This window comes from Festucalex cinctus, chromosome 19, assembly GCF_051991245.1.
Source record: "Festucalex cinctus isolate MCC-2025b chromosome 19, RoL_Fcin_1.0, whole genome shotgun sequence".
Classification (NCBI taxonomy): domain Eukaryota; kingdom Metazoa; phylum Chordata; class Actinopteri; order Syngnathiformes; family Syngnathidae; genus Festucalex; species Festucalex cinctus.
Genome location: NC_135429.1, coordinates 9,254,366 through 9,267,832, shown reverse-complemented (window position 1 = coordinate 9,267,832; position 13,467 = coordinate 9,254,366). Strand labels below are relative to the sequence as shown.

At 39.4% G+C, this 13,467-nt stretch overlaps 1 protein-coding gene across 4 annotated transcripts in view; it reads right to left on the bottom strand.

Annotated features, from left to right (window-relative positions):
* Nucleotides 1-13,117, bottom strand: part of trappc9 (trafficking protein particle complex subunit 9) — a 133,871-nt gene extending 120,754 nt beyond the window's left edge. Inside the window, exons 1-9 of one of the 4 annotated variants that reach the window (XM_077507023.1) lie at nucleotides 12,351-13,117; nucleotides 11,229-11,826; nucleotides 9,770-9,800; nucleotides 9,255-9,400; nucleotides 6,363-6,488; nucleotides 4,781-4,807; nucleotides 3,380-3,501; nucleotides 2,600-2,725; nucleotides 2,131-2,347 (exon numbers count right to left, since the gene is read on the bottom strand). In XM_077507023.1, coding sequence (XP_077363149.1) covers nucleotides 2,131-2,347; nucleotides 2,600-2,725; nucleotides 3,380-3,501; nucleotides 4,781-4,807; nucleotides 6,363-6,488; nucleotides 9,255-9,400; nucleotides 9,770-9,800; nucleotides 11,229-11,811 — 1,378 coding nt within the window. In that variant the 5' untranslated portion in view covers nucleotides 11,812-11,826; nucleotides 12,351-13,117. Of the gene's footprint in view, nucleotides 1-2,130; nucleotides 2,348-2,599; nucleotides 2,726-3,379; nucleotides 3,502-4,780; nucleotides 4,808-6,362; nucleotides 6,489-9,254; nucleotides 9,401-9,769; nucleotides 9,801-11,227; nucleotides 11,827-12,350 lie in introns of all 4 variants that reach the window. The other 3 variants (XM_077507024.1, XM_077507025.1, XM_077507026.1) reach the window with 3 other exon arrangements.
* Between the last annotated feature and the right edge of the window lie 350 nt (nucleotides 13,118-13,467).

The window sequence follows — 13,467 nt, the reverse complement described above, 5'->3', positions numbered from 1 at the left end:
TGCAGACTCTGCATCGGTCCGTTGTGGTGAAGAAACAGCTGAGCCAAAAGGCAAAACTTTCAATTTACCAGTCGATCAATGTTCCAAACCTCACATATGAAAGAACAAGATCCTGGATACAAGCGGCCGAGATGAGTTATCTCCGCAGGGTGTCCGGGCTCTCCCTTAAGAGACGGGGTGAGCAGCTTGGTCATCCGGAAGGGACTGCGAGTCGAGCTGCTGCTCCACCGCATCGAGAGGAGCCAGCTGAGGTGGCTCGGGCATCTGGTTCGGATGCCTCCTGGACGCCTCCCTGGAGAGGTGTTCCGGGCATGTCCCATGGAGCTAGTTGAAGTGGCTGGGGAGAGGGAAGTCTGGGTTTGCTTCCTAAAGCTGCTGCCCCTGCGACCCGACCTCGGATAAGCGGCAGAAGATGGATGAATGGACTTTCTACTATTTCTTAAACTGTATTGTTCTAAAATAACAGCAACATTTAACTAATTTCCTCATCTCTGCTAAAAACAGATTACGCTCTACGTTTGACGTATTTATAAAAAGATGGCAAAATAATACAGCCATACTGCTTATTTGTATGATTTTTATTATGGTAGTAAAAGCTGCGTGGCCACATTCTGACTCATTCAACCTGCAGCTTGTTGCTATTCAGCACATAAAAAGGGCAAACGAGGCGAGCCATTGTATGAGACCAATCCTCTTTCTGTGTCTCTTAAATAGCGATCATGGGAGATAACACGGATGTCCCTGAGCCCTTGTGTTCCATCTTTTATGCCGCCAGCGCTCAAAAGGCTGTGGAGTGGCTGCGAAGAGCCGAGGGGTTGAGAGTCTGCCGAGCCGAGAGGACCCACAAAAGCCGACCGACCCTCTTTTTTCAAGGGTTTGCTTGAATGCAGAAAAGCCTCAAGAGGCACTCCTGGAAAGACGGCGAAACCCGAGTATGTGGTGCGCCTTTGTCTGGCAAAGCTGTACCTTCTACTACCGGCTGGATTTTCAATAACTAAATGATCAAAGAGGGGCATGTTATGGAAAATTGATTTTTGAATCGCTTGTGCTCCGTTTTGCCAAATTGGGACAATACAGTGGCTATAAAACGAGACATCATAACCGCCTGCACAGAGTCATTTTCAAGAAACGGTCAGACAAATGGGAAGAGGTAAGCAGAGCTGCATTGAGAGATGCAGGCGCTAGGAGTGCAGTAGTTAAAGAACAAACCTAACTAATAAATTTTGGACATAAAACAATAAATTCATAATTAGGGATGGGCGAATACTGATACCAGGTTAATTATCATACTCGTGAGAGCTGCCGATTATTGGCAGCCATCTTGTGGCCATTATACGATCAGGAATAAGAAATTCGAAAAACAGAAAATTGCCATTAATGTCATACAATTTTAAGGAAAAATGCTCAATTGGAGTCTGTCTATCATTGTTTTTTGGGGGAAATTTTATGTATCACCAGTACTAGTGAGATCAGTACTTGGCTCGAGTTGAGTACAGGTATCGGTCTGAAAAAAAAATGATAATTTATTTTCAAGGCTTATACTATAAGATATTTGTGTTTTAAGGCTGACACTAAAAGAAAAAAAAATATGATCTCTATTTCACCTATAGCGGGTTGGTCTGGAACATAACTTCCACAAAGAACCGAAATTGCTGTATTTGAATTAATCAGCATGCTTTTGGGAACTGTTGTAAACGCACATTAATTTCCCTTTTTTCGTCACTTGTTTTTAACTGCACAATGACTATGCATGTCTGTCTTTTGTTTGACTTCACATATGTTGTGCTGTCTCTTTAAAAAAAAAAATGGAGGGAGGATAAAAATGAAAAAATGTAAAAATCGAGGACAATATTAAAGAAATCAGTTCCATATTTTCTTTACTTTTTATACTTACGGTCAAGTATAAAAAAAACAAACAGTCATTGATGTAACGATATTCAATCTACATTGCCCGTCTATCTTGTCATCTTCAATAAACAGGCTGTGATTAAGCAGCCAATCTGTTCTAAGTCTGACTCACTGGCTGCAATTTTTCAAACTTAATATACAGACAAAGGACCTGCAATAGCAAGCTAGCAACCCGCTAAAATCAAATAACACGTGTTGAATTTTCTTCCCCTCCTATCGTACCTTTACTGAAGTCCTTGGGGTCGAGGGAAAGGCTGTATCCGGGCAGCGTCTCCAGCAGCAGCTTGTAGCAGGCCCTCCAGCCGGGCTCCGGGATGGTGGGGGCCACGCACTGCATGGCGGCCACGCGCTTGAAAAACGCCGACTTGCGGCGAAATCCGATCAGTTCGTACAGCTCCGACAGGATGCTGTAGCGTTGGATCTTCTCCTCCTCGGACAGCTGAGGAGGCGCCATTGATGGTCAACGGGAGAGAGGATTGACAAGATGGCGGCGCTTTTGTGTGATGGTTTTGCCAAAATAGGACTAAACAAGCCATCAAAGGCATCTGAACAGCAGTTCATAGTTTGTGGTACGTTTATGGTACTTTAAACCATCAATATAGGCAATGGAAATCACTTCTAAATTATTCTACAAGATCACGAATGATCCAGTTGAATAGGAAAAGCTTTCAGTCCAACAAAGATGGCGTACCTGTCCCAGGTTGATGTAAACGGCATTCTGCAGGAACTCTGAAGCCTCTCTGGCCCTCTTCTGAATGGCCAGCACTCGCACTGCCTTCACGCAGGCCTCTAGCTCAATCACGCCCGCATTCTTATACTAAAAGTGGAGGAGGTTGATAAAATATAAAGTTACTTTTGACACCTGCTCTCACATGCCAATAACATATACTCAAATCTGATTCCCCCCCCAATTTCTTTGAGCTCCTGCTGTTTCCACTCAGACTACAAATTTGATTTATCTTAACATCCATTAATTTCCCTCCACTTCCACACTCATTGACTGCTTATTAAAATTCAATTAATAACTGAATAGCTGTGTAATTTCATTGTGAGAGAACCAGCTACAGGTTGGGGGGGGGGGGCATGTGCAAAAAAAAAAAAAAAAAAAAAAAAAAAAAAGCCAATTATAATAATGAAGATAAAGCTCTGGGCCCTCAACAGGTAATGAGCCTATTCAGCTCTCAGTAAGCTCTGAGGGATGGACGTGTCACTCGTGCATATTACGTTTCAATACATCTTGGAAGTACAGCAACCGCTGACTCATAGTTTGATTCCCAAAGACTAAACCTGCTCCGCTACTTGTTTCCCCCCAATGTTCAAGTGAGTAATACACAGCAGCAAAAATTGAAAATGTTGCCCTCAAACTCAGTCCCAGAGCTATTACTGCCCCCTGGTGCTTTGGATGCGTATTACAAGTCCGACTTGACACTTGAATTCATTCAAAAATGACCATTTAAGATTTTTGAACTACCTTCCCATAGTAGGAGATTGCCTCTTTGTACTTCTCGATAATATCCTCCGGGCTCAGGCAGTTCTTGGCCCGTCCGATCTCGGCGCTGGTATCGGCGCTGATGCCGTTGGCCGTGAGGGCGCCTGCACTCAGAAAAATAGGAAGAGGAACTGATTAGTGTTGGACGGGAGGCGGCACGGCACACTCTGCTGCCAGACTGATGAAACGGGAAAAGGAAGTCAGCAGAAGGGACTTGACTCCGCTGCTCGGCGCGTGAATAATCCACAAATGCAAACAAAAACACTCGGACCAGCTGTGCAGAATGTGCGCGGCGTATCTCATTTGTGATCAGGATGCTTGCTTTCCGGAGCGGGTTAAACTTGCACTTTATGTTTTTTCATACAAATGGAAGATTTTGCATTTTTCAGACAGATAGTTGAGATCAAGGTTGCATATGAAATTATCTCCAAAAATGCGTTTGTGAGCAAGCCACTCTGACGTAACCACAACTAAAATAATTTAAATAAGATGCCCCATACACAGTTTCTTCACCCATGACTTGGAATCTAGGCTGGGTGAAGTTCGGACTCTTTCGAGTCACAAACTACAGAGAAGCTTTATGTCAAAGCCAAAAGCTAAGCAAAGCAGCCATGTTGGATGCACAGGTAAGTGGCATGGATCCACCATACTCAATTAACTCATTTGCTCCCAATAACTTAGAAATACATTTTTGTTTTTTTTAAGTGTCCCAAAGACGGATTTATGCGTTTTATTGTTTTGTTTTGTTTTTATGCTAGAGCATACAGAAGGCTTTGATGCAGCCTCTCAACTGCAAAGAACGATTGCAGGTATCGTAGTTATTACACAAACTGCCAGAAGGTGGCAGCAGAGCAAAGGAGCTCAACCAGGGCCATGTTGAAAAAAAGCTCAATTACTCACAATTCTAAATAGAGTTGTAAAAATTGATTAAACTATATTCTAATGCTAATTGCTGCAAAACGGAAACAGATAGAAACATACTTTTTTCTGATGAAAGAAGAGACTAATCTTTTTTTTTTTTTATTTGGTTCCATGTTTTTATAGCAATATACTGTGGGCATTGCAGAATCAGTCAAAATCCAGTAAAAGGGGATTGCTTCTGTGAAAATGGCTGGGAGCCAATGAGTTAAGTGTAATTTGCGGCAAATTGTATTCTAATAATGGCAAGCAACTTAAACTCACAAGAATAAGAAAGACATTTTAAGAATAGCATGAGAAAACAAATGGTGAACACATTTGGGACAGCAATGACAATAATCAAACAAATAAGACAAATTTGAGGAAGTAGGGTGCTAAATATTTGGGATGAAGGTTGAAAACAAACATGCAGTAAGGCGCAAGGGGTGCAAACTAGTAGAGGTTACGTTGAGTTAGAAGCCATACCTGGGTCAATGAGAACCTCCTGAGCCCCTACAGAGAGAGAGAATGCAGGTTGACACAAAGAGCAATGTTAGCGGCGTTAGTCCCCGACACACCACTCAATGGCTTTGCACTGCTCTGTTATGGATTCCATTTTTAACCTTTTTCAACACCTGTGGTGAGTTACATATTCTTGCAAAAATGTACATACTGCTCCCAAAGGTGCTTGAGTATGAACAAGTGGTTATCAAAGCATGAAGAAGAGAGAGAGGACTTGGAGTAGCTTGAGGGGAGGGGGGAAAAAAAGAAGGAAAATATTGCTAAGCTAACATTAGCCACACTTCAAAGGCAAAATGAGATCAGGCCGCGTTAGGGTCTCAGAGGTGAGGCTCACCGTTTCACTTTTTGAGAGCCACCTCGAAGTGAAAAGGTAAAGGAATAAAAAGAATGAGCAACTCGAGTGTTTTGAAAACTTTTTATGCAGCCTTTGAGACACGGTATTCTGATTAATATTAATAAAAGGCTTTGATCATATACATTATCCTTGAAAACATACAATTTCATCAGATTTCATCATGTTTCATTGTAATTTCATACGCAATGCACCCATTTAAAAGAGATACAATGCTGCCATCTTCTGGCCATAGATAGTGAGTGTTTTTGATTCCACAACTCATTGACCAGGCAGCACGTACTGCACTTAGACGGTGAACTGCCCATTGATAAAAAAAAACAACAACAAAAAACATAGTTGACAACTTGACATCATTTAACGTTTATGGCGGCATACATTGTGATTTTACTAATCGTTATGAAACGTTTTTGGCGCTCAAAGAGTTAATTACATGATGAAACTGTTTTGGTGGTCCAGATTACGAAAGTGAAAACCTTGCCCGCCCCCCAAAAATCCCTTTAAACACAAATTACCTGGTCAAATTGGTTAAAGACAGGTCTATAAAAAAATAGGACGTGGCGTGTCAAATCTCCATCTTTGTAGAAAACTCGTTATCAGTCTCTTGAATCAGAGAATGGACATGCTGCAAACAGCCAGAAATCACGCTCGTGCTCCTATGGACATGCACTCGTATCTAATCAGCCAATTATGTGGCAGGGAGTACACGCAGGGACGCAAACATGATCTAAAAGCATCAGATGGGAGGCAAGGGAGGGCAAAAAAAAAAAAGATTGAAGCGATTGTGATGTTGGCAGGGCTCGTCGCGGCCGTGCCAGAAAGTCTTCCTGCCAAAAATCTGATGTGCTGTGATTGAGGTCGATAAAAACTGACCTTTCTGACTGAGTCCTAATTATTAAAAGCGAATAAAGAACCTTTATGATGAGCTCACTGAAGAGTGTAGCATGAGAATAGACTTCACAAAGGCGACATGGTTGATGTTTATCGAAAGAAACACCATGTTAACAGCATGTTAATAAACGGCACGCAACAGATGGAGTGGATTTATATCACATTAAAAAAAAACAACAACAATTTGGTCCTAACGTACAGAAATAACCGTATTTCGAAAGCCATTTCACCGAAAGAAAACTGAACATAAAATCAACTTTTTATCGAATGCCATCTAAATCAGACAGCAGTGTATCGTCTCACCTGGTCTGTGGCGTTTCCCGGCATCAACTGGCTGCGTGATATTTGCCTTGTGCATGAGCGTCCTCCCCGCCGTGCCTCCCGGGTAGTGGAATATGACAGATGCCGAACACAGACCCTCCAACGCGGCTGGACAGCAACAATAAAAACAATTATTTGGACATATCATGGAGAATTGGATTTTTCTTTTTTTCTTGTATACAAACTAGGCCTCAGGAGCGCCTGCCCATCTGTCAAGCATGCGATTGCACAACCAAGAATAATGTTTTGGAAGTTGCACCTTTCTGAAAATGTAATGATGACATACAGTGAAAGGCTGAACAATTAAATGCTTTTCCACTGGGTGGGAGATGGTACAATCAACCTGTCCGTCAATACTGAAGTGGGCAGTGTATACAATTATTTGTCTATTAGTCTAATTATGCACGAACGCTAAAGAGGCTACGTGAGAGATGCAGTCTTTTTTCAAGTTTTTTTTTTTTTTTTTTTTAATGGTTCAGTAAGGCCTACAGTTTGTCATCCTATAAAAATCCATGAATCGATTATTTTAATATCTCTTCATATTTTTTTGTATCTTACAGTTTTCTTGCAATTTCTTGAAAAAATTAGTATTATAAAAATAAGTATTTTCTTACATTTTTTTTGAAAGACCTGACATTGCACTTTAGGATCATAATTCAGAAGGTTTTTAATTTACATTTCCAATTATTGAATTTAAAAAAAAAAAAAAAAAAAAAAAGTTACAGCCTCTGCAAAATTTTATTTAGAATTTAATGTTTGTGGAGTTTTATAATTTCCTTGATATTTAAGAAGAAATGATGTTTCACAATTAATAATCAATATCAGACTGAAGTGAATGGAATCAAATCGCAAAAAATCAAAAGCGAACTCTTAATTATATTATACTTAATTATATGTGCAAATATTTCCTGTTAAAAGAGTCAAAGTATTGTATTTTGTAAGGGTGTCACGATTTCGATTTTTTATCGAAATCGATCGAAATTACGTCACGATTTCGAGCATCGAAATAGAAGAGAGGACACACGATTCGATGCCCCCCCCCCAGTCAGTTGTTCCATGACTTTGGATACAATATATTTTTTGTTGTTGTTGCACATTGCACATTATTTTAAGAGGAACGCACAGCACACTGTTGTAACCAAAAACAGTCAATAGATGGCAGGCACCCACTGTGACTTTTTGTTTTTGTTTTTTTATTTTTTATTTTACACTTCAGTAAGAACAAGACGGTTAACTTTATATTGTAAATAAATTCTTTGAATTTGATCATTCCTGCCTAATGTCAATTATCATATATTACATAAATTTACACAAAAATAATATGGAAATTGCATCACCTATATGTAGCCGATCTTTTGAAATAAGATTTACTGTACAATGAATAGAACCAATGATCATAGACTAGCCTTAGCCTACAGAAGCATATGCCTCTGTGTTATAAAGTGGGGGGGCGGAAAAAAAAAAAAAAAAAAAAAAAAAAAAAAAATCGAAAAAAAAATCGAATCGTGACCCCAAAATCGAAATTTAAATCGAATCGTGGAGTTGGCGAATCGTGACACCCCTAGTATTTTGTTTTCTTTTTATTCGAATTTTGCATTTTTTATGCAAAAAATTATACTTTTTTTTGTCATGAAAGATTAGAAATTAATCAAATAAAAAAATAAATAAATAAATAAATAACATTTGTACGGAAGAGTATCACATTCACTTGAAGAAAAAAAAATCTGTTTTTCTGACTAATTTTTGACTGTTTTTGTTTTTTTTTTAGTAATTTTTTAAATGTTTCTGTTTTGCTGAATATTTTTTTCTGTGATTAAAAAAAAATAAATAAATAAATAAATTCTGAAAAAAAACAGAAAAAAAACCCTCAGAAAATCACGGGGATAACTACTCCGAAAAACAGAAGTCGGTGCTCTGTTTTTCTGATTTATTTTTTATTTTTTTCTGTTTGTTGGAATATTTTTTTTGTTTTTTGGGGGGTTTTTTTGTTTGTTTTTTAAATAATGTTTTTCCCTGTTTTTCATATTACGTATTCAACCCCCCCCCCCTTTTCTGAATATTTTTTTGTTTTCTGTTTTTATAAAAAAAAAAAAAAAAAAAAAAAAAGCTCCCAAAAAAATGAGTCAGGAAAACCGAAGATTTTTTTTTTTTTTTTAAGTGAATGCAATACGCTTCCGTACATCTGTAAAGCTAAATTTATTTATTTATTTATGTATTTATTTATTTATTTTTAAGCGCAATTTTGAGACCTCTTATTGTGTAGACCTCAAACTTAGTACTCCATGGTGCAAAGTAGCACAACAAATGCAAATAATATTGTTGACATGATAAATATTTAATACACTTTTCACCTTACGATCTCCTTGTCAAGGCTATCATGAGTCATAGCCGATTCATTTCTGGTTTTCGAGCGTAGCTTTTGTCTTACTTTATTTCTCAAGTCATTACTTTCGCTAAAGGAGAGCATTCCAGTGTTTGCACAATTTCAACATCCTGTGTTGCATCGTAGTCAAACTGTTCATTCCCATAACCGCCATTATCCAATATAAGACAAATTTTTTAAAGCTGTGTAAATTATCTTTGTGAAATAAACATTTCTGCAACTGTGAATTCTCACAGCCACCATTACCCAATATACGACTAATATACAGCCTTTTAAAGCTGTGTAAATTATCCTCGCAAGTCAAACAAAGGTCGATGCAACTGTGGATTCCCATGTCCACCATTATTTCATATCAGACTATTATGCATCTTACAGTCCTTGTGCTACCAATTAGCTACTCGTTTTAATTTTGTAGTGCTCATCCCACACTGATTGTACTTTTCATTTCTAGGTGTGTACTGAGCGGAGTCGTTTCCGTGTGACAGACTCACCCCCCAACCACAGGAAGTCATTAACGCCCCTGAGCAACTCCACGGCCATGTGGTAGTGAACCAGGGCGTCCTGCAGCATGCCCGCTTGGAGACACAAGTCGCCGACGTGTTTCCTCATGCGTCCCTGGCAGCGCTTCTTATAATGCCTGAAGGGAAATGGATTTTAAACGGGCATCAACTAGGACAGCCGATCACAAACATTTTTTTTTTTTTTTTTTGCTACAGTTGGATTTCAGCCGGATACCAGGAGAGGAGATGATGTACTGGGTGGGGTGGGGGGGGGGTGAGATACAGTCAAAGGAGAGCAACCAAGAGCTTCTTGTAGCTCTTTGCTGCCATCTATAGGCAATTAGAAACTTTTGGGGGGTTGAGAGGGTCAATTACTCATAGAATTTCACTATTCACAGCAGGGCTCAGGGGAACACTGTAATTGAAACTTATATAGTTCCGTATTTGTGTTTTACATATGATTTTGGGATTGACACAAGATACACTCGGAGAGTCTGATGTCTCACCTTTTTGCACCCAACAATAAACTCACAGGACAGTATGAAAGAAAAAAAAGGGCAGAACAAAAAATAAAGCAAGGTGAACAAACAGAAATGAAAATGAAGGACAAATAAAACATTTGAACATTTTCTTCCAAGGGCTGCATACATTAAAAATTAAAGGATGTGAACTTTGAATTCATTCAACAAACGTTTTGTTCATTTTCGTTTGAGATGTCCTGTTTTGTTGGTGTTCCTTGAATGCGCCTCGTGCAAAAAGTGAAACTAAACGTTGCGCCTAGTCTACTTTTCTGTTCCAGTATTTGCCTAACATTTTATTATTGTGTGTAAATGTCAAAAGGAGAGTGAAATGACTTTTAATGTGAGTCTTTGCCCATGTGTGATGGCGCATCAGTTTGTGGCAGTGTGTCATTTCGGCTAATATGCTAGCTAATACGATTGCTGAGCCTCTTGTTTGTTTTGAATAATTAAGTAACTGGATGCAAATCGTTACATGTATCATCGGCTTACGATTGCGTACATGGACGCATTGTGTTGATGTTTTATGATCATTTCCATTTCAAGATGTCTGTCTGTGCTGATGTGGGATTTGCACTGGTATTGATATTGATGGGCCTCATGGGAAGGTGGTTTGTTTTGAATAACTGAACTACAAAATAGGGTTGGGATATGAATCAAATTAATATGTTGAGTTCATCATTTCAGAAACCGATTATTTTAAAATTAGACAAATTCATAAAACTTTCTTTAAATAAATACTTGTTGGGTTTATTAGATCGATTAAAATCATAATCGTCCAGAATGACTGGGGGGGAAAAAAAATGTCAAAAAAGATTTTATTTTTGTGGCCATATTGCCCAGCCCTACTGCAAAATGATCTTTAAGCATTAATGGGAAATTGCAAACCTCTTTTAGAGTGGATGTCAATCAGGGCTGCACGATATTGGATAATGTTCAACTATTGGATGGCAGTGCACATTTTCGTTAAGTACACTGCGTTCCAACTATGTTTTGCATTTGCATTATTAGGGTTGGAACACCCATGGAACTCGGGGCGTGGAAACCAAATAAAAAGATAGGGTGAGGAGGGGATTTTTTTTCCAGAGTGCAGTAGTGAATTGTATCAGTCAGTTCCTCTCCTCTCTCTTCATGAGCTTTGAACTGAGTGTCTTCTCTCCTTTTTTGTCATGTTTAATAAATGTCAAACAGGTAAACCTGACAGTGGTCAAAATCAGATAAAAGCATAAAATTCAACATCAAACTTATTGCATGTCCTTGCGATATGCATACGGCATAGGCCAATATCGCGATATTGATATTTTTTTTTATATATTGTGCAGCCCTAATGTCAATTATTCCAAGATTTTCGTAATATACAGCAACACCCATGGCAACTGTTAATTTTAGTATATATGACAATGGTCCTAGGGTTATGTTTGGACACTCCTACAAAATTCCACTCACCTGCTGTCAGTGTCCAAACCTACAAAGTCCTTCTTCTCAAAGGGCACACAGAGCAGAGGGATCTTATCACCCGACTTGTCGGTGGCACGGTCCAAGCGTTTGGATTCCAGGACAATAAATATGGATTCTACAAAGTCCTCCACCCTCTTCTCCACATCGGAGCAATCCTCAAAGCTGGGGTAGAAGGCCACGTCCGTCCTCTGCTGCTCGGCGATCTCCCCCTGCAGCCCGAACACCAGCAACCGCGAGTCGTACAGCGTGGAGCCGTACACTTCCTTCTTGGCGTGGAAGTGCTCGGCCGTCAGAGGCCAGTTTTTGGAGGAGCCGCAGGTGGTGACGGCCACCAGGCCCACCACCTTGCGGTGCGTCTGGAAGTCGCCCCACTCGTTGTTTTCGGACAAGTAGTGGTGGCGGTAGCGGATGTAGAGGAGCCGCTGGGAGTCCCGGATGCTCACTTGACTCACGCTGGCGATGCGCTTGTAGATCTTGAAGAACTGGTCCTCGGGCACGATGCCCACAGGCTGGACCACCACCAGAACCGACTGGTGGTCTTCGGCACATTGCAGGTAGTCGGGGACACTCATTTTCCCATGTGGTTCCTTGGGGCAGAAGAAGTATATAGAAAATATGACTTTCCCCTTATAGTATTTTTTGTTTTAATTCGGGCTGCACAATATTGGAAAAACATGCAATATACTTGCTGAATATAACGATATAGATATTATTGCGATATTTAACATGAACCTAAAGAAATTAAAAAATTTTATTATCTAATGAAAGAATAATATTTTTCATGCAGCAAAATAAGCAACCTCAATTTAATCTTAGTTAATTAATGGTAATTATCTCTTGATAATGTTCAATTATTGGATAGTGATGCACATTTTAGTTAGCGATTAGATATTTAAAGTACGCATGAGTATTACATGCAAGCGGACACAACGTTATACATGTCCATTGACAGCTCTCTTGTAGCTTAGCCAATTAGCTAGTGCACGACAGTCGGCTTTTAACACCTCCAGGGGCAATGCAACGAACAGGTAATCATAGGACACATGATCGTACATATATTTTCCATTTGCACCCGACTGACTTAACCACATTTATTTGTGCGTCGCCTTACCTTCTTAGCAAGCTGTCAAACGTTGCAGCTTCCTCCTTGGGCTCACGGGTTAGCGACGGAAGAACAACAATATAGTTTTACTGCTTTCAAAATAAAAGAATAAAATAAACAATGCTTCGTTGGCCTATATTATGAGTAAAAACTATAATAAAAACCTTTGAAAATATTACTGCAATAGCATTTAACATTAAAATAGAGAGGAGTTAAAGCTCACTCAAACGAACGTTATAATTTAGCTTTTATTTTGAATGCGTAAAGCGTCACTTCTTGTTGCATCTCGAACAATGATCCGTGTAACTACAAACGTGGGAACTCAAGTTTTATACAACCCCTGGCAAAGATTCTCCAGTCTCAGGGGATCTTCATTCATGTTACAGACGTAACACATAAATTGTAAATGGCAACTTTCTTCCTTAAAGAAACACTAAACGAAATGAAGAGAAATGTGGTAGCCAGCAACAGTTACATTTTTAAAACAAGCAGGAGATGACGTGGGGTACATATGAGGGGGTGGGGGGTGATATAATTCAGTGAAACACACTATAAATCCCCCCTCAAAAAAAAAAAAATCCCCAAACTAACACCTGCATCAGATTAGACAGGAGCAATCACAACTTGGAGAGCTGTTTGCACCAAGTGGACTGACATGAAACCTGGCTAAAATATGGACCAAGCACAAACAGGTTGTTAAGTCAAGCACCAAGACAGAAAACTTCAAGATTTTTTTCTTGAAAACAGAAAGCTGATCTGGCAAAAGCAACCAGAGAAAGTTGGAGCGAGAATGATGAAGAGTACTGTATCACCCATTAAGTCCATGCATCTGGAGCCAGAGGTGATGCAACAAAGTACTAGTGGTGTGCTGAAAGTCATCCTTTGTTGTTTTTCATGATTCCATGATTCCCCCCCACCCCTCAATATTGAGGAATTTCAGAATTGTTCCCTAAAACAATCAAATGGAATTGTTGCGGTTTAAAGTATACCAAGTTACGTATTGTCTGTTATTGAAAAAATGTAGAGGATATGCCACATTCATGTACTGTATAATGACAATAAGCTCATTGCATCATACCCTTTTTAACTGCAGACGTACTATATCAAATTGTAATCCTACTGAATC